Source organism: Lepidochelys olivacea, assembly GCF_965140295.1.
Source record: "Lepidochelys olivacea isolate rLepOli2 genome assembly, chromosome: 8".
NCBI lineage: Eukaryota > Metazoa > Chordata > Testudines > Cheloniidae > Lepidochelys > Lepidochelys olivacea.
This window is the reverse complement of record NC_140418.1, coordinates 73,455,779-73,476,423: the sequence shown is the minus strand read 5'-3', so window position 1 is coordinate 73,476,423 and position 20,645 is coordinate 73,455,779. Positions and strand designations below refer to the sequence as shown.

The 20,645-nt window shown below is 43.5% G+C and overlaps 1 protein-coding gene across 1 annotated transcript in view; it reads right to left on the bottom strand.

Annotated features, from left to right (window-relative positions):
• Positions 1-19,270, bottom strand: part of CNN3 (calponin 3) — a 54,945-nt gene extending 35,675 nt beyond the window's left edge. Inside the window, exon 1 of the mRNA XM_084638047.1 lies at positions 19,080-19,270. Within this exon, the coding sequence (XP_084494173.1) occupies positions 19,080-19,136 (57 nt within the window). The 5' untranslated portion in view covers positions 19,137-19,270. The remainder of the gene's footprint in view (positions 1-19,079) is intronic.
• Between the last annotated feature and the right edge of the window lie 1,375 nt (positions 19,271-20,645).

Sequence of the window (20,645 nt, the reverse complement as noted above, 5' to 3'; positions counted from 1 at the left end):
ACATGCGGAAGCAGTCTAATGCTAAAACACTCCCTTACACAGAGGTCTGATCCACACTAGAAAATCAGGTCAGATTAGCTAAAATCAGCTGGGAAAATTACACCACAAGCGGTGTAATTAAACTGACCTAAGTCCCCATGTTGACAGCACTGTGTGGACAGCACTAAGACAACAGAAGAATTCTTAGGAGGAGGTGGATTACCTACTGACAGGAGAACCCCTCCCATTGGCATAGGTAGCGTCCATGTTGAAGTGATACTGCAGAACAGTTGTGCAGCTGTAGTGTTTTAAGTATAAACAAGCCCTTAAAAAGCAGTTAACTCACACGATTAACTAAAAAAATTTTAACTACAATTAAAAAAATTAATCTCAGTTTGAATCGCACTGTTAAACAATAGAATACCAACTGAAATGTATTAAATATTTTTGGATATATTTCCACATTTTCAAATATATTAATTTAAATTACAACACAGAATACAAAATGTACACTGTTCACTTTATATTTTTATTAAAAATATGCACTGTAAAAATGATATAGTATTTTTCAACTCACCTCAGAAGTACTGTAGCGTTTTACTCTGTCGTGAAAGTACAACTTACAAATGTCAATTTGTTACATAACTCCACTCAAAAACAAAAGAATGCAAAACTTTAGAGCCTACAAGTCCACTCAGTCCTACTTCTTGTTCAACCAATCGCTAAGACAAACAAGTTTGTTTACATTTATGGGAGATAATGCTTCCCACTTTCTGGTGACGTTGTAAATAAGAACAGGCGTTCACATGGGACTTCTGTAGCCAGCACTGCAAGGTATTTATGTGCCAGATGTTCTAAACACTTGTATGCCACTTTATGTTTCGGCCACCATTCCAGAGGACATGCTTCCATGCTGATGACGCTCATTAAAAAATAATGTGTTAATTAAATTTGTGACTGAACTACACGGGGGAGAATTGTGTCTTCAGCTCTGTTTTACCTGCATTCTGACATATATTTCATGTTATAGTAGTCTCAGATGACGACTCAGCACACGTTGTTCGTTTTAAGAACACTTTCGCTGCAGATTTGACAAAACACAAAGAAGGTACCAATGAGAGATAAGATAGCTACAGCTCTGGATCCATGGTTTAAGAATCTGAAGTCCCTTTCAAAATTTGAGAGGGACGAGGTGTGGAGCATGCTTTCAGAAGTCTTAAAAGAGCAACACTCCAATGCAGAAACTACAGAACATGAACCACCAAAAAAGAAAATCAACCTTCTGTTGGCATCTGACTCGGAGGATGAAAATGAACACGCATCATTCCGCACTGCTCTGGATTGTTATCAAGCAGGACTTGTAAGCATCATGGATACATGTCCCCTGGAATGGTGGCTGAAGCACGAAGGGACATATGAATCTTTAGCACATCTGGCAAGTAAAATATCTTGCAACGCGGGCTACAGCTGTGCCATGCAAATGCCTGTTCTGACTTTCAGGTGACATTGTAAACAAGAAGCGAGCAGCATTATCTCCTGCAAATGTAAACAAACTTGTCTGTATGAGCGATTGGCTGAACAAAAAATAGGACTGAGTGGATTTGTAGGCTCTGAAGTTTTACACTTTTATTTTTTCATGCAGTTTTTTTGTATATAATTCTACATTTGTAAGTTCAACTTTCATGATAAAGAGATTTCATTACAGTACTTGTATTAGGTGAATTGAAAAATTCTATTTTTTTTGTTTTTTTACAGTGCAAATATTTGATCAAAAATATAAAGTGAGCACTGTAAACTTTGTATTCTGTACTGTAACTGAAATCAACATTTGAAAATGCAGAAAACATCCAAAAATATTTAAATCAATGGTGTTCTATTATTAACAGTGCGATTAATCACCATTAATTTTTTTAATCGCTTGACAGCCCTACTAATACAAAATGGTCCAAGACACCAGCCCCTTTGAATCTGTATGCTTTACATTAGCAGTACAATTATAAATTGTGCTCACTTGACTTCTAGAAAGCTTATCACCACCAATGGTAACCTTCCAACCATTTCCTCAGGTAACCTCTGATTTGGGTTGCAAATTCACCATAGCTCATATCCCCATTTTTCTGAATTCCCCCAAATCTCTTCCTATATCCCAACCGTGACAACACAACAGGCCCAATGGTGTTTGGCACCTGTAATCACTTTTCCTCCAGGACCCAGTGACAACAGCTGATTAAAGTGACTCAAACACACCTTCTTCAAAACAGATATTTATTCACCTAAAGGGTACATAACATGCCGAGCAAAGGAATAAAATTCTCACTGGCAGTAGCTTCATCTCTGTCACTGTTTCATTTCCTGTTTGGTTCCTCCTGACAGCTTTCTTTGATTTAACGACATGCAGTCACACAGAATACAATCAAGCAGGCAAACTGAAGTACATATGATGTCCAGGAAAAATCGGTATCTCCCTCATTCTCTATGAAACTTTGCACAGTAGACCCCAATTCAGGGTTCTTAAAATTTGATTTCCTGTCTTGAAACCATGCCTCTACAATCTGCTCGAAAGATTGGATGATGACTGCACATAAACGGCAGACCAAGGCAGCTCTCAGGCAGCTGGCAGGCATCTGCTGTAACAGTCTGTCAAGAACACCCCACCTTCTAGAATCCAAAAGATGGGAGGAAAAAAAACCAAACAGTCCACCGAATACAGGATCGAGCAACTTAACTGCTGGGGCCACAGCAAGTCTCCATAGGTCAGGATTGCAAGGAAGCTAGAAGACATGGTGTGAGAAAGTAAGGAAATGTTGCCCATTAGGACAAGCCTCCATGCAGGTTTTGGGAGAAAAAACCCACACCCTCAACTGCACTCACAGAAATTCTCTGCAGCCATGCGCCTTCTCCACTCTTCAGCCAGTTTCCTGGTGGGAGTGTAGTTGCCTATTCAAGCCTAAGATATGTAGTCTCCTTTCTCCAGGGAGTGAGAAGAGCTTATCAATCAGCTGCTTCAGACCCTTATGATCCATTTTGCTCCCCACTCTGCTTCCCCAGCACCTGACAGACTTGGGAGGCTGGGTTCACCAGCCACCTTAAGAATCTGCTGCTGCCTCTGTATCCCACGGTGAATCCTTGTAGGATTTAAGAATGGGGGAAATGGAAAAGAAGTATATTCTTAACCCTGGTATCCCTAAAGACATTGTCCAGTGCCTGATAATATTCTGGATCTGCCCATTACAGTACATCATTAGGTCTGCATCCAGGAAAGCTCTCTCTTAAGATAGCTGTAAGATGATCTAAAATGAAACTACTTTTACATAAATAAATAAATGACACCAGGAGGGTCTCTTACCAGTAAGGTAAAATTAATTATGGTTCATCACTTAATAATTTTTGGGACAATAACTCCTTTTATATAATGGATTACCAATCATCTGATAGATTCTGAATAAGCAACATCTGCTTCCCAGGACAAAGATTTCCTGAAAACAGTTGAAGAAAGATTAGTTACTTGTATTTTAAACTATTTTCCTTTGTTGATACCCTGTCTTTACTTATACAATAGATTCTGCTTAACAGCAACCTGTTAACTTTCCTTGAATAGAAACATTTTACCTGGAATCATCCAACTGACTAGAATGTTAATTGGTCTAGTTATTGGTAACATGCTTGCTGCTTATTAGCAATTTTATTATGTGCCATGCAGCTTTGTGGGTCCCTGGCACCTTCACTCCATGTGAAAAGCATGGCCACAGGTAGGTCTGCAGCATTAAAGCTAGGGATGAAAGCACTGGGATGTGCCAAGCCCATGCCCCAGGGTAGGCTGTGGGCATGAAAGCAGCAGAGAAGGGGGCTGCTACCCTGATGCCAGGGCTTTCTACAAGGAGTGGGGGCACTGGAGGCCCATGGGACTGAATGGTATCTCTGGGCTCTCCAGGCTGCATCCTCTGCTAGCAGCAGGAGCCAGGATTCCATGCATCTTAGCACTTCCATCCCTGGCTGTAACCCCTGGTTCCCTTGGAAAACAAGGGCTGCAGCCAGGGAAGGAAGCACTAGGACCTCCCAAGCCCAGGCCCCCTGTGCCAGCACATGATAAAGCCCAAAGTGCAGTGGGAGGCACCATACAGCCCCAATGCTGCTTTCTCTGGCTGCAACCTAAAAGGAAGCCCTGGAATACACTGAGCAGCAGCTGCAAGCAGTTTGCACTGCTGCAGCCACAGAAGGCATGTCCCAGTGCTTCGTACCTGTACACAACCTGGCAAATCTGCCTTTTACTAACTAGCAACTACCTATTCCTGGCAACTTTTAACCATCCACTAAGGGGGTGCTAATAAGTGGAATCTACTGTGTAGTTCTCCTAGATGCAGTAGGAATTCTAAAGCTGATACTGATCTTTTTCAATCTAATAAATGAAAAGTCAGTAGTCACCGTCACCTCACTATATCATTGATTTCACAATAAAGTGTCAGACCACAGATCATTGTATTTGTCTATGGTCTACTCAGTGGTTCTCAAACTGTGGATCGGGACCCCAAATGGGTCACCACCCCATTTTAATGGGATCACCAGAGCTGGCTTAGACTTCCTGGGGCCCAAAGTCGAAGCCCGAGCCCTACCATCTCGGGCCAAGGCTGAAGCCTGAAAGTTTCTGCCCTGGGCAACTGGGTTTACGTTACAGGCCTCCTGCCTTGGGCTGAAGCCCTTGGTCTTCGGCTTTGGCCCCCAGCTCAGGGTGGTGGGGCTCAGGCTTTGCCCACCCCCACCCAAGGCAGTGGGGCTCGGGCAGGCTCAGACTTCAGTCCTTCCTCCTGGGGTCATGTAGTAATTTTTGTTGTCAGAAGGGGGTCATAGTCCAATGAAGTTTGAGAATCCCTGGTCTACATTAAACCATCTACATTAATCCTATGGGGTTGGGCATGCCCAACCCCTCTAAGAAAAACCCGGATGCTACAGGCAGGGGCACTCTTCAACCCAACTTATTTCTGAAACAATACAGTAGAAAGCACTACACTCATGGTAGTGCCATATTTCAGACGAAGCGTAAAATAGAAGCCCTCGCCATTTGTCCTTTAAAGGTTTCATGACCCCTTTTATAGGATGAAATGTGTGCTGGTATCTTGGCCAAACTCCAAGTTAATTAGTTACATTTTGCCTTCCAAATTTTCCCATCTTTCAAGAGAATAGATCTTTACTTCATCCTAACCTGATGTTACTGGCTGCTGTGCTGTTAAAGTACATTCTATTTCAGAAGGGTTGCATTTCAGTGTTTGTTTTTATATTTCATCTAATGTGCTTTGGGTACCTTTTTTTTATTTAAAAGGGTACTACTGAGAAACAGCATTTTAGGTTTTTTTGTTTTTTTTTTAAACTTTAAGAACATAAGAACGGCCATACTGGGTCAGACCAATGGTCCATCTAGCCCAGCATCCTGTCTTCTGGCAGTGGCCAATGCCAGGTGCCCCAGAGGGAATGAACAAATAGGCGATCATCAAGCGATCCATCTCCTGGTGTTCACTCCCAGCTTCTGGCAATCAGAGTCTAGGGACACGCGGAGCATGGGGTTGTGTCCCTGACCATCTTGGCTAATAGCCATTGATGGATCTATCCTCCATGAACTTATTTAATTCTTTTTTGAACCCCCTTATAGTTTTGGCCTTCACAACATCCCCTGGCAACGAGTTCCACAGGTTGACTGTGCATTACATAGAGGTACTTCTTCCTTTGGTTTGTTTTAAACCTGCTTCCTATTAATTTCACTGCATGACCCCAGGGTTCTTGTGTTACGTGAATGAGTAAATAACACTTCCTTATTCACTTTCTCCACATCATTCACAATTGTATAGACCTCTTTCATATCCCTTCTTAGTCATCTCTTTTCCAAGCTGAAAAATCAGTCTTTTTAAACTTGCCTCATACAGAAGATGTTCCACGCCCTTAATCATTTTTGTTGCCCTTCGCTATATCTTTTCCAATTCTAACATCTTTTTTGAGATGGGGTAACCAGAACTGCATGCAGTATTCATGGTTTAGGTATACCATCGATTTATATAGCAGCATTATGATATTTTATCTTATTAATCTACTTTCTTGAAGACAGTCCCCATTCTTCACTAACTGTATTTAGACTGGACCACTGCTGCAATAAAAAGTTTCCTAAAACAAAATCTCCACAACAGAAGAAAAAGCCATTTAGTCAGGTATGCTCAGACTACATCTTCTGTGTGGAATTAAAATCTGTATATGATACCTGAAGTTTAATTTACTCATTCTTCAACATAATGCTCTTTTGGAAACTCTTTACCGCCAAGTTCCTTCAGCATGACTAAAACCTTTATGTTTTGGTATCTATTATGAAATGTTAAATCCAGTCATGTCTGGTAAAGATAAAATGAGCTTTTGTGGAAACAACCAAAGGTTATAGGTTTTTAACCTATAAGTTATAGGTTTTTAGTATCCGCTATATGGGAAGCTTCTGCATTGATTTCAGAAATTGCAACAAACTGGAGTACAGCTTTAAATATTTATAGTATTTCAAATTTTTTATTTTGCTGCAGAGAAACTTCATCAGATTAATTGGTCAGTGAACATATTGTCACACAACAAACTTAAAACATGCTGTTAAAAAAAAATATCAAACTTACCCAAATGTAAATTTATATTATCGAACAGTTACACAAGAGGGACGGGTTGAGGCAGAACAGTGTGTAGTGTTTAGAATGACTACTTGTAAAGTATTTTTTAGCAAAAAGGTTTTAAAGGGAAGAAAGTGATTTTTCACATGATCTCACTTAGAAAAAATCTGTTTCAAATTGCCCTTCGTGTCCTGGCCTCCAGCCTGTTTTATTGGAAGCCTTTCCTGTACAGTTCCACAGGGGATAGGAATCTCTAAAAAATTTTCCTTAAAAGGATGTGTTAGATGCACACTGTATATGGCATTACATAGCTACAGAAGCTAACAGTTCTGAATATAGAAAAGCTTCTATCTATCCTTTATATTCAAAGGCAGGTTACTGCAAAAAATTAAGCGATGTCTTTTGATTTAAGATGCTCACAAATAAAGGAGAGAGAAAATCAAATTCACTGAAACTTCATCGGCATGAAATAATGAATGAGTCATACCCTTATGGGGTTGATATGGCATCAAGAATATAGCAAAATTTTATCTAAAATTTCAAAATAAAGTCATACTCTGACAGTGCATTCAAAACAACTTCAGCTGTACATTTTAACAAGCAATCATTACTGAAATACAAGTTAAACTTGTTTAATTCAGAGACCCCCAATCCCACTTCCTCAGTTTGGTTCAACCAGGACTCAAGCAAATTGTCTTTCCCACATTCTTAATTCAAACAGTCTTATGATGCAGACAATAAGCTTAAGTCATGCAGCTAACCTTTCTGTACATGTTACTAGACTCAGCAAGCTTCATATTCTTCCATTACTAACAGTTTCAGTAAAGACTTTGGAGGACTAGTCAAATAGTTAAGTTATTGCAATAAAGATTAAATTTCTCTTATTGGACAAATTAGTTTGTTAAAACTTTAGATTACCAATATGTACTTAAGGAGTTCAGTATTTCAAATCAGAGTCCATAGGTGTTCTGGCACTTTCAAAATGGTCAGTACTTCAAGAGACTTTTTTTTTTTTTTAAATAGTTAAAGAAACCTCATGACACCAAAACGGTGGTTTATTCAACGATTGGCTGAAGCTTTCTGGGAAAATCAAACTGTTTAGCAACTTAATTCTGATTGCCTATCTGTCCTACATTGGCAACCTTAAGAACTTTACAGTCACCATTTTTACTGTGTCCAACTCAAGTGTCTCTCAGTAATTTCAGGAGTTGTTTGATAATTCTATTAATTAATGTAGGGTGTGATACTAATAAGGTTCTTTGTACTCTTCAAATCTGTGAAGTTCCTAAGTATATATTTATTTCATTTTAAATGGGATTAGTCTTTGGCTCAGCACAAACACTGTCACATTGCTCTGGCTAGACCAGAGGTGGGAAAACTACAGCCCGCGGGCCACATCCAGCCCGCGGGACCCTCCTGCCTGGCCCGGAGCTCCTGACCCAGGAGGCTAGCCCCCGGCCCCTCCCCAGCTGCTTCCCTTCCTCCGCAGCCTCAGCCCACTGCGCCACCAGCGCAATGCTCTGGCCGGCGGGGCTGCGAGCTCCTGGGGCAACGCAGCTGCAGAGCCCAGCCTGACTCAGTGCTCAGTGCTGCGTGGTGGCGTGGCTGGCTCCAGCCAGGCTGCATGGCTGTAGAGCTGCCAGCCACTGGTGCTCCAGGCAGAGCAGTAAGGAGCTCAAGGGGATTGGATAGAGGGCAGGGGAGTTTGGCGGGGGTGGTGGTCAGGAGTCGGGAGTGTGGATACGGGTCAGGGCGATCAGAAGGTGGGGAACAGCGGGGTTGAATGGGGGCAGGAGTCCCAGGGGGGCAGTCAGGAAGGAGAGGAGGGGTTGGATGGGGCGACAGGGGGTAGTCAGGGGTGGGGATTCCAAGGGTGGTCAGGGGACAGGGAGTGGGGGGTGGGGGGGAGAGGGATGGGGCGGGAGTCCCGGAGGGGGAGCTGTCAGGGAACAGAGGTGTTGGATGGGGCAGGAGGGGGCGTCAGGGGGTGAGAAGCAGCAGGGGGGATAGGGGTCAGGGGTCGGGCCACGCCTGGCTGTTTGGGGAGGCACAGCCTCCCCTAAATGGCCCTCTATATAATTTCCAAAACCCGATGCGGCCCTCAGGCCAAAAAGTTTGTCTGCCCCTGGGCTAGACAGTAGGGTGTCACAACGTGAGTGTAATCACAAATATGGACTGTCAACTCTGAACGCCAACCGGCTTTTGCTACAACTGGCTTAGTACTTTATAGTAAGTCTGGTTCATATATTAACATTTTAGTATTAAACATTTATAGGAGTACCCAAAGGCAGAATTGGGGTCCCGCTGTGCTGGCCACTGTCTAAATACAAAGTGACCATCTGGTAAGTTCTCTGGAACACCTAAAAAGACAAAGACAGACAATGGGGTTGGGGACAGAGATATCCATGCAAAGGAACATGGTGGTGATTGGCATGATTTCATTATTTACATGTTGTGTTGATGTGGGGTTGTTTCTAATGGAGGTAAAGGGAAGGATGAAGTGAAATAGCATGGCAGGAGCAGGGGAATAAGGTAGTCCCTGACGCATTTTTTACCCCGAGGGATTTCCTATGCATGAGGGGCAGCATGAGAGAAAGCACAAATGTGTATGAAGGAGAAGCTGACTGATGGGCAGTAAAAACTAGAAACTGAGTGGTGCAAAGGTTGACGTCACAATTAAAAAAAACTTTCCTTTGCTGTGCTGCCTATGCAAAACTTGACAATGGATAGGCCACTGATATCATTTCCCATCAAGCTGACCAATACTGTCTCACTGGTTCCTTGTACTCTTCCAGCTATCTGTCTGTATACATCTGTTGTCTCTTGTTTTATAGTTTAAGCTGTAAGCTCTTTGGGTAAGGACCATCTGTTTGTACAGTGTCTAGCAATAGGATGATCCATGAATAGGGCTGCTAGTCTAAGCACTATGTTAAAAAAAAAATTAGAAGTTACTAGAGCATCTCTGAAAGATGGGAGTTAGTTAGGAAGGCCTAAAAAGCAAGGACAAGAATCTTGTGATTGTTCTAAATCAGTGGCTCTCAACCTTTCCAGACTACTGTGCCCCTTTCAGGAGTCTTTGTCTTGCATACCCCCAATTTACACCTCACTTAAAAACTACATGCTTACAAAATCAGACATAAAAATACAAAAGTGTCACAGTGCACGATTACTGAAAAATTGCTTACACTCATTTTTAACATATAATTATAAAATCAACTGGAATATAAATATTGTACTTACAGTTCAGTGTATAGTATATAGAGCAGTATAAATTTTAGTTTGTATTGACTTACCTAGTGCTTTTTATGTAGCCTGTTGTAAAACTAGGCAAATATGTAGATGAGTTGATGTACCCCCTGGAATACCTCTGAATACTCCCATGGATATCTGTACCCCTGATTTAGACCTACTATTCTAAATCATCCCCAATTTCCAATAACGCTTCGACTCCCCCTGCTCTAAGCCGACGGAAGAGTGTCAGCTCTTTCGTTGACTTGGCTACAGCCACTTGAGGGGGCTGGAGTAATTAAGTCAATGGGAGAAGCTCCCCCACCAACACAGCATTGTCCACACCAGCGCTTCAGTCAGTGTAACTTGCATCACTCAGGGGGGTGGCTTATTCACACCCCTGAGCGATGTACCTTATACCAACCTAAGCTGTAGCGTGCACGCAGTCCAAGCATAGAAACAGTGGAAGTGACTAGTTAGAATATTCTATGTAAGCTACATTACTCTTGACAATTCATTTGTTTACCTACATGGACCTGTGGAAATTCATCTTAACTTCAAGTCAGAAAATATATATAAACTTTTAAGTTTAGTGATGTAAATGTATATAATTAATTGCATTCTTTGGACAGTGTCAGCTAACTGCTTTAATAGAATGCAAAATTAAGTATGGATTCACTATACCACCACGTTATCTACATTTTGTAACTTGTTTCTTGTTGAATCATTCTCTCCAAGAATATGCTTATAATTATGCACCACCTCTTCCTGCACTGGGTCCACTGCACCCGAATATTGCATATTGCTAAGCTTCTACTAAAGCAAATAAAAATGCTCTGGTCAATATTCCATAATCCCTATATATCAGTTAATGCAGAGAACACTTAGGAGTAACTGCTAATAGGGACAATATGGAGACACTTATGATTAATATATACAAATATTAGATTTAGAGAAGTCTCCTAACAAACCACAAAGATACTTTACAACCACAGAATTATTTCCACTGCAGTCCCCTATTACCAAAAAGTCTGGAGTTTAAGTATTTCAATTCCTTTCACACATGGATCCAGAGAGTTTCATAGTTTCTTGGGAAACAAACTACAGAATTAAGACAAGAAGTAATTTTTTTAGTGTTACTCACAATCAAACTGATGTTTAACTAGCAAATGTTTATTCATTTAAAGAGCTACAGTCAGGTGAAAATAATGAGACTTGAGTACTGTTATTTGAGCATAAGAACATCACATCATTACGTACTCTGAAATATCTTTGGGTTTTAAATACAAGTGACCATCTGGTAAATTCTCTGGGAATATTGCACTTAATTTGTAATCTCTTTTACAAAGAATTCTACTATAATGTCAGATTTAATTTATTCTCCATATAGAGGAAACAAAAACTTTGACTATAATTCAAACTGAAAATGTTTGAATTTTAACAGTGTAATTAAGATCTCTTGCATGTTTTATAGGTGTTAACGTATACGTTTACCTCATACAATGAGGGAAAAACTAGACTGCAGAAATCCTACATTTTTAGATCACCACTGCAGAAGATCTCCTATACCTTTGCACACAACTCATCCAGAGATACAATATGAGCACAGCGAGACCTATACATTATTCATTTTCATTACACTCCTCTAGGTGATGCTACTTGAGATGTACTGTGTGCAGCAGCACATGTGCAATCCTCTATTGCTATAAAAAAATTAGGCAAAGCAACTGAAATAGAGCATGGAAGCAGAAGTATATACAGTGTCGGAGAAGGAAAAGATATACAGGAGTGAATAGTTTATTTTTTAAATAAGTGGGGCAACAATATTTGAGTTTAGGTGAAGTTAGGGGAGAGGACAGAGGGCCAACCTGTCCAGTTGGAGGCACCCAAGACTCTAACACACTCCTAAATCACTAACCCTAAAGCTTTAAAAAGAAACTCTTAAGTAGGTAACAGAAATAAAAATTGTAAGTTTAAATATTCAGAAAAAGGTCATTTGTGGGCAAAGAACTGAATTCAAGATTTTGTGTTTGCCCTACAATAACTGAAGATATCACACTCTAAAAAATTCTCTGTCAGCTGTTGCAGGAGAAACAAAGTCAAACTTGTTGGCATTATTCAGTACAAATTTTCACTTAAATTCCTTCAAGTTTTCTCCTTGGGAGAGAGGCAGGGGCAATGTTCCACTCCTGCACACTTTCAAAATGGAGAAGGTGTTTTATTTCCAAGCTTCTTTTAGCTAGCTCTCTCCAGCTTAAAATTAAACACTTCACACACTCCCCTGCCCATGCATCCTTGCACTTTCCCTTTCAAGGTCACAGCTGCAGAGAGAGAATAACTGAAAATTAGTAAGCTTCACATGGGTCAGAAAAACTATTCTTGTGTCAATTTCCTGCTGGAGCTGATGGTTTTTGCCAAGCACAGTATGGAATGTGGCAATAAAACAGGGGTGGGCAAACTACGGCCTGGGGGCCATATCCAGTCCTTCAGACAAGTCCCTCAAGCTCCCGCTGGCGAGCAGGGTGGTAGGCTTGCCCTGCTCTGGCACTCCAGCCAGGGAGCAGGGTCGGGGGCTTGCCCTGCTCCTTGCATGCCATGGCTCTACATGGCTCCTGGAAGCAGCACCATGTCCCCTCTCCAGCTCCTCCATGTAGGGGCAGCCAGGAGGTTCTGCGTGCTGCCCCTGCCCCAAGCGACACCCCCGCAGCCCCATTGGCCAGGAACCAGGGCCAATGGAAGCTACAGGGGTGGCGCCTGAGGACAGGGCAGCGTATACAGCTGCCTGGCTGCACCTGCGCATATGAGCTGGAGGAGGAACATGCAACAGCTTCCAGGAGCTGCTTGAGGTGAGCACCACCCGGAAACTGCACCCCAACCCCCTTCTGTGCCCCAAGCCCCTGCCCCAGCCCTGATACCCCTCTTAACCCCTTGGTCCCAGCCCAAAGCACCCTCCTGCACCCCCAACCCCTCATCCCTAGCCCCACCCCAGAGCCCGCACCCCCAGCCAGAGCCCTCACCTCAACTCCCTGTCCCAGCCCAGAGCCCCCTCCCACACCCTGACCTCCTCATGACCTCCTCATTTCTGGACACACCTCAGAGCCCGCCCCCTTCCCCAGAGTCCTCACCCCTTCCCGCATCCCAACCCCCAATTTTGTGAGCATTCACGGCCCGCCATACAATTTCCATACCCAAAGGCAGCCCTCGGGCCAAAAAGTTTGCTCATCCCTGCAATAAGACATAGGGAACAAAATACCATGCCAAATTTACAGACACCCTCCCCCCAATAAGTTCAACACTCTCCCTTTGTGTCTATTCTTCCTTTTCCAGTTGTGGGAAAAATTAGACAATCTACAAGTATAAAAAAACCTACAACCCCCAGCAGAAAGGAGCAGCAGATATAGCATTTGAGAATGGCATTTGCTGGGGCCTGTCAACACATCCTAAAAACGTAGATTAGTAAAATGTCCATACATCCAGAGGTCTCATGCCTTTTTGATACTGAGGATGGGGAAGAGACTTGCTTTTTAGCTGAGGCAGAGGGTGGGGGAGAGAGGAGAGGAGAGATTGGAAAGAGATGGGCACATGGCCCTGGTCCAGCAAGAAAATAATTCCTCCCTTTCCCCCTACACTGTCTGGCACCTTATGTTTTCCACAAGACGGAAGCACAGACTCCTGCCAACTGCAAGCCATTTCATTTGTAATAGTATAGTACACTGAGGGGGAAGTCAAATTTCAGGCAAAGTCTGTATCTTGACTGAAGGTAGTTTTATTTGGCCCCTACTTCAAAACTGATACCACAGATATAAAACTCTGTCCAGTCTTTTGAAGGAAACACAAAATATGGAATCAATCAACCTTTGTTCTGAGACCTTATCTACACAAAGTTGTAAACAGATTTAAATTGGTACAAAGTGATTTAACTCCCTTATATATGCACTCATTTTGGTTAGAGTACTTTCTATCAGTTTAACTTAAGTTAGTAAGTAATCAACTTAACCTAAATTGATAGATAGGTACTTGTAAATTGAAACAAAAGCATCCACACAAGGGGGTTGCATGGATTTAACTAAGTCCATACAATTTTCTTGTGTAGATAAGACCTTTGAATACCTATGCTACCACCAAATATATAGACATCTGTTTGAATGGGGGGAGAAATGTTTTCCATAGAAGAGGCAACGCACCTTACTAATAATGACTAAGGGGTTAGGAACAAAAGGGAAAAGATAAGTTCTCTCAGAGTAAACATGGAATTAGAGTTTAGTAATGCAAAAAGTAGATGGAGCTTCTGACACTCCAAATTACTCTTAAAGTCAAATAATGCTTTTGGAGCACCAAAACTGTGTTGTTGTTTTTTTTCAAAAAAAAATTCTTACAAACAATAGTACAGTAACAAATATCTTTGACAACTGTTACAATGCCAAATGAGATAATAAAACAAAATCAAGAGACATCTCTACCCAGTTCAGTTGGACCTAGTGTAGCATGCTTATCAAGGCATAGCAGTAACATCGCTCCTTCATGAGGAAAACGTTTTGGGTTTTGTTTTGTTTGAGTATTTCAATCTGATAAAGACTACCTGCCTCAGCAGAGGGCAGATAGATAGTGACAAGTATCAAAATTTAAGGAAAAAACGAATGTTTGCCATGTGCATGAATATTTTTAGAAAGGTGTGACAAAACTGGGTCACTAAAGTCAAAAAGATCAATCAAGCAACTGATGAACAAAGCCCATTCTCAAAACACAAGTAGTTTTGGGAAAGGATCACCTGGACCTTAGTAGAGCCATTTCTTCCTGATCTTCTGGAACTTTACATGAAGGGAAGACCTACTATAGAACCTCAGAGTTACGAACGCCTCAGGAATGGAGGGTATTCATAACTGTGAAATGTTTGTAATTCTGAACAAAACATTTGTAACTGAAAACATTATGGTTGTTCTTTCAAAAGTTTACAACTGAACACTGACTTAATACAGCTTTGAAACTTTACTATGCAGAAGAAAAGTGCTGCTTTCCCTTTACTTTTTTGTAGTTTATGTTTAACAGAGTATGGCTTTTTTTGGGGGGGGGAAATCTCTGCCACTGCTGCTGCCTGATTGCATACTTCTGGTTCCAAATGAGGTGTGCGCTTGACTGGTCATGTTCATAACTCTGAGGTTCTACTGTACTTCACACACAAGAGTCCTATTAGGAAATAAGCTGCAAGTCTGGCTGCACTATAATATCTTGTGTTTGATCTCTGCATTAAGGACAAAATTCTGAGAACAGATGCCCAGTGCTACAAAAAGAGAAATTAACTCCATTCTAAAATCCTTTATGTTGGTGTTGAGTTGACAGATGTTACTGGGTGAAGCCACAAGACAGGATAGAAATCAACCGTAAATTGCATACGGAGGGAATCTTTTTGGAAAGACAATCCTATTGAAGAAAGCAGAGAAACCAGTTCATTACTCAGATAACAAGGACTCAGCAAGGTGAAACATTTCAGTCTCTATGGAAATGGGTTCCACGGTTTTATTTACTATTTTAGTATTATGGACTGCTGTCAGACATTCATGGGGCCCAGTAGTTTAAGTAAGTTGATGACAATAAGTGAAAGAAAGAACACAAAGCTTCTTTACTACTCCATGTACATAATCCACAACTTGTAAAATTATTTTTCTTTTAACAGCTAAGAACCTCAATCAAGCAGAAAGGCATTATTTCTAATTAACATGCTCAAATATTTTACACATTTTTACTGTAACCTTACTAGACAAACAATTCTAGAAATCTAAAAGAAAGTCCTGGAAATAGGCATCTGCTTAGCCAGATTCCCCCAGGTTTGTAACTAAACATAAGTATGTTAAAAAGTCAATAGATATCAAGGAAGAAAATTATATTTTGGATGTTTTGTAAAATCCTCTACATATTTTTGGGCTAGTCTTTAGTGGAATCATTGGGTGCATGTTTATTTTACACTTGACTATAAATCAGTATGAAACAGCATATTAGAATCTGTTCAGTCTGATGCTGGATTTGGTATTTTACAAACAGGTGAAACTACCAGTTATGAAGTAAGCAACATGGTTTAGAGTTATTAGAAATTCTTTGAGGGGGTCAACAAACATGTGGACAAGGGGGATCCAGTGAACATAGTGTACTTAGATTTCCAGAAAGCCTTTGACAAGGTCCCTCACCAAAGGCTCTTATATAAATTAAGTTGTCATAGGATAAGAGGGAAGATCCTTTCACGGCTTGAGAACTGGTTAAAAGACAGGGAACAAAGGGTAGAATAAATGGTAAATTTTCAGAGAGGTAACTAATGGTGTTCCCCAAAGGTCAGTCCTAGGACCAATCCTATTCAACTTATTCATAAATGATCTGGAGAAAGGGGTAAACAGTGAGGTGGCAAAGTTTGCAGATGACACTAAACTGCTCAAGATAGTCAAGACCAAAGCAAACTGTGAAGAACTTCAAAAAGATCTCATAGAACTATGTGATTGGGCAACAAAATGGCAAATTACATTTATCCACATTAAATTTCAAGTAATGCACATTGGAAAAAATAACCCCAATTATACATACAATATGATGGGGGCTAATTTAGCTACAACGAATCAGGAGAAAGATCTTGGAGTCATCGTGGATAGTTCTCTGAAGACGTCCACACAGTGTGCAGCGGCAGTCAAAAAAGCAAACGGGATATTATGAATCATTAAAAAAAGGAATCGAGAATAAGACAGAGAATCTCTTATTGCCCTGATATAAATCCATGGTATGCCCACATCTTGAATACCACATACAGATGTGGTCCGCTCATCTCAAAAAAGATATACTGGCATTAGAAAAGGTTCAGAAAAGGGCAACTAAAATGATTAGGGGTTTGGAACAGGTCCCATATGACGAGAGATTAAAGAGGCTAGGACTTCTCAGCTTGCCTGAGGAGGTTGTGAAGGCTAGGACTATAACAGGGTTTAAAAGAGAACTGGATAAATTCATGGAGAATAAGTCCATTAATGGCTATTAACCAGGATGTGTAAGGAATGGTGTCCCTAGCCTCTGTTTCTGAGAAGGTGGAGATGGATGGCAGGAGGGAGATCACTTGATCATTACCTGTTAGTGTCACTCCCTTTGGGGCACCTGACATTGGCCACTGTCGGTAGACAGGACATGGGCTGGATGGACCTTTGGTTTGACCCAGTATAGCCATTCTTATGTTTTTATGTTGTGTTAGTAGTGTACTTTGTGTTGAAAAGATTTTTGCCTGTGCCAAAACAATTTCTCAGCTCTGAATACTATCATTTAAGATTTGATATAATGGGATACTAATAAAAGCATCTTTCACAGTGCAGAATAATGGAACAGAGATAACAACCAAATCAAAAACAACAGAAGAAAACCAGTGAAACAATGCTCAAAGGTCTAAGGATGTACAGAAGCAGCTATGCTACTAATGTTAGAACTGTTTTAATATCAAAAAATAGGTACTTTGGGAGGTATTTTCACACACATTTCGTAAACAGATTTAAATCACTATCAAAAGGAGAAGAAATTGCTGAATTAATATTATCTGTACCATGTGTCTCTGCCATGACTGTAGTACTGCAGGAACATATTTTATTGTGGCTTCGGTGCCACCAGAGCATGCCTTTTTGCATTAGGCAATGAGATTAATGTGATGGTGGCAATCCTGAAATGCTTTACTTCCCCAGGAGACTAATGGAAACTAAAACCCCAGCAGCAGTAGCTGCTGCAGCCGCAGCCTCACCCTCCCCAGTCCTCCTTTGTGCCTCTCTTCTACCCACCCCCTTTTGGCTGGAGCAGCAGAGGAGACAATGAGCATTCTGTGCACAGCGCCCACGCGATTGGCTGGTCTCTCCTCAGTACCCCATGATGTAATGTGATTGGAATGTATCAGAGCTTGAGCTGGAATTATTTGGGGGGGATTTCTCATCTGTTTCCCAGACCAAAGGGTTCACTAATTAACATGGAGACAAATACCACCCAGCTCCTCCACCACCTTTCACACAGTCTGTTTGTATGCAAATCTAATGGAGAGAGTTAAAATCCTAAAAGCTACAAAGGTGAATCAGGAATTTCATCCCCTTAGCAAGTTGCAGACTAGAAAGCTATGGGAGGGACAGTATATGCAAGAGTGGAAAGGGCGTGTGTGGGGAGGAGGGGGGAGAAGAAGCTAGTAATACATGAAGGGATAAGCATGGTTGTGGTGGGGGGCACTAGCAGTGATGCAGCCTGGTAGAAGGAATGAGTCGCAATGTTGGGGGAGAAGGAAGATGTAGTGGGAAGTGCTGGCATATTACACATTGATACAAACAGACACATACTACATAAGTCGGCTGCTCCTAGGAAACTCTAGGAGGGAACATTAACTTTGAAAACACCGTATTCCTCAGCGTGACAACGACGTTTACTGACTAGACCAATATGCCCCAAGTGGTCGGGCAGAGTCAGGCATTTGACCAGTCCTTAATTTGTTCCAGAGCTTGCCAGGACGGAGCCCTGGCACCTCTAGGCTTGGCAGTTCATAGCCCAGGCACCTCCGGGCTTGTCGCATCACTTGTGAAAGTAAAACAATTGCTTAAGCCCTGGTACCTAATTGCTTGAGCTCCAGGCCCCCTTCGTTACAAATTAAGCCCTGCGCTTACCCCCGGGGGAGGGGAGGGGGAGCGCTGGGCTGGCAGAAAGCTCAGCAGGAGGCTGCCCTGGCGAGGCGCACCTCAGTCACGCCACAAACGCCAGCAAGGAGCCAGGCTCCAGCCACGCAGCCCGGAGCATCCCTCGCTCTCCCCGCTGCGGCCACCGTCTCTGGGGCGGGGTGGGTCACGGCCTCGCGGAGCGGAGACCAGAGGGACGCCCGCACCCCGATGGGCTGCCTGGCCAGTACAACAGGAGCCTCATCCTCCTTTGTCTGGCGCGCCCCGCAAGGCTGCGCGGAGGGAGCCCGGCGCCAGACGGTGGGCGAGGGCCGGGCCGCGAGGCGCGGCGACCGCTGCCCGGCACCCCTACCCGGGCGGAGGGAGCGAGGGGCGGCGATCACAGGCGGGCAGACCAGGCGCCGCGAGGAGTGACTCCGCGCCCGGGAGACAACGACGGATCCTGCCCCCACGAGCGGGAAGAGCGCGCCGGCGGGCGGGCCGGCGGGCGAGCTAGCGAGGAGCCCGAGCCCGCCCCCGCCCCCAAGGGGGCGCCCGGCCCCACCGCGCCCGCGCGGACGAGGCCAGGGCGCGCGGGCCGGACCCCTACCTTGTTCTTGACCTCGGCGGAGAGCCCGTACGAGGGGCCCTTGTTGAAGTGAGTCATGGCGGCTGCGGAGGGTCCGTGTCCCCGGCGGGTGGCGGCCGCTCCCTGCGCTCTGCTCGCCGCTCCTGCTGGGGCTGCTGCGGGGAAAGTCCGGCCCGGCCGCGGCGGAAAGTTCTAGTCCCTCCCCCGGCCGCGGCCCCGCGGCCCCCCGCGCGCAGCCCCCACCCCCGCCGCCGCCGCCATTGGAGCAGCCCGCGGGCCAATCCGGAGGCCGGACGGGGGGCTTGGGTGGGGAGCGGGAGGGGCGCGGGGTAGGTGAGGGCGCGTGGGGCACCGCGGGAGACGCTGGCAGGCGGGGGTGGGTCAGGGACTGGGTGCAGCTGGGGGAGGTGCAGCGTGGGCACCTGCTGGAGAGAGGGCAGCGCCGGGGAGCAGGGGGATTGGGAACGGGACGGCAGGGGGAGCGCGGGGAGGTGGCAGGTTGGGAGCTGGTAACAGGAGAGCGGTCTGCTCGGCAGCTTTGCCAAGCCTGGGGGAAACGTCAACAGGAAAGAATCTGCAGCCGCTCAAACCTTGCAGCAGCAGCATTATGGAAAAATCATTTCAGTGCCCTGGAACCTTGCTGTGGAATCTGAAGCGGCCACTAATTTTTAACACATGCTACATCTATCTACAGAGAGAGAAAGAGACTTACTAATCAAATCGGAAATCATAGTCTGCTGTCTGAGATCACTCTCTTTGATGAGACCCCAGAAAGTCTTCAAGGGATATAAAGCTACAAGGGAGGAGTAATAGGAGCCTTAATTCTGTTATCTTCTGCCAAACTCCTTGTACCTCTCACCACCATGACAAATCTTGGCTATTTCAAAAGACCTACCAAATGCCTCACTCTCCTAAGCAAACCATTTCACATCTGGAATTATGATGATTGCTATATGTCACTACCTGTATTTTGCCAGTTCTATTCTGCTGAGCCATTGCAATATTTCACAGCTACATATGCAACTAACATTGTTGGCAGCCCACCAACTGTATGTAAAAGGAATAGAAATAATGACTAAGGACCTACACAGTCACAGTTCAACATCTCTGTATTCATGGATTTGTGAAGAAGTGAGTGTGCAATACTAGTCATGGGATTCATGAGTATTGCACACCCCATCCTCTCAGGAGCAACCTGACAAGGTCCCCATCTCTGATGAGTAACCTGACTCCCCAAGTTGCCAACCTTACTACAACCTCTCCAGCAAACAACCTCATTCCCACCTTTCCAGTTCCTGAACCACCATAGCCCTCCTAAGTAGAAATTCCTCTCTCCCCATCCCCCAGTTGCTAATAGGTTGAAAAGTCCCAACACAACAAGAGGAAAATGTCAAAAAAAGCACAAAAGAATTGAGAAAATTTGAAAAGAAAGAGAGTGATATTTTGCAGTTTGGGTGACATCATGACCAAGGAGGTAAGCCCTTACTCCTGACTACAAAAACCTGGGCTTCTAACTATTAAATTAAAAGAATAATTCCACTGGCTGAGCCATTGGAGGAGACCCTAGTAGGTGTTATATGCCATCCA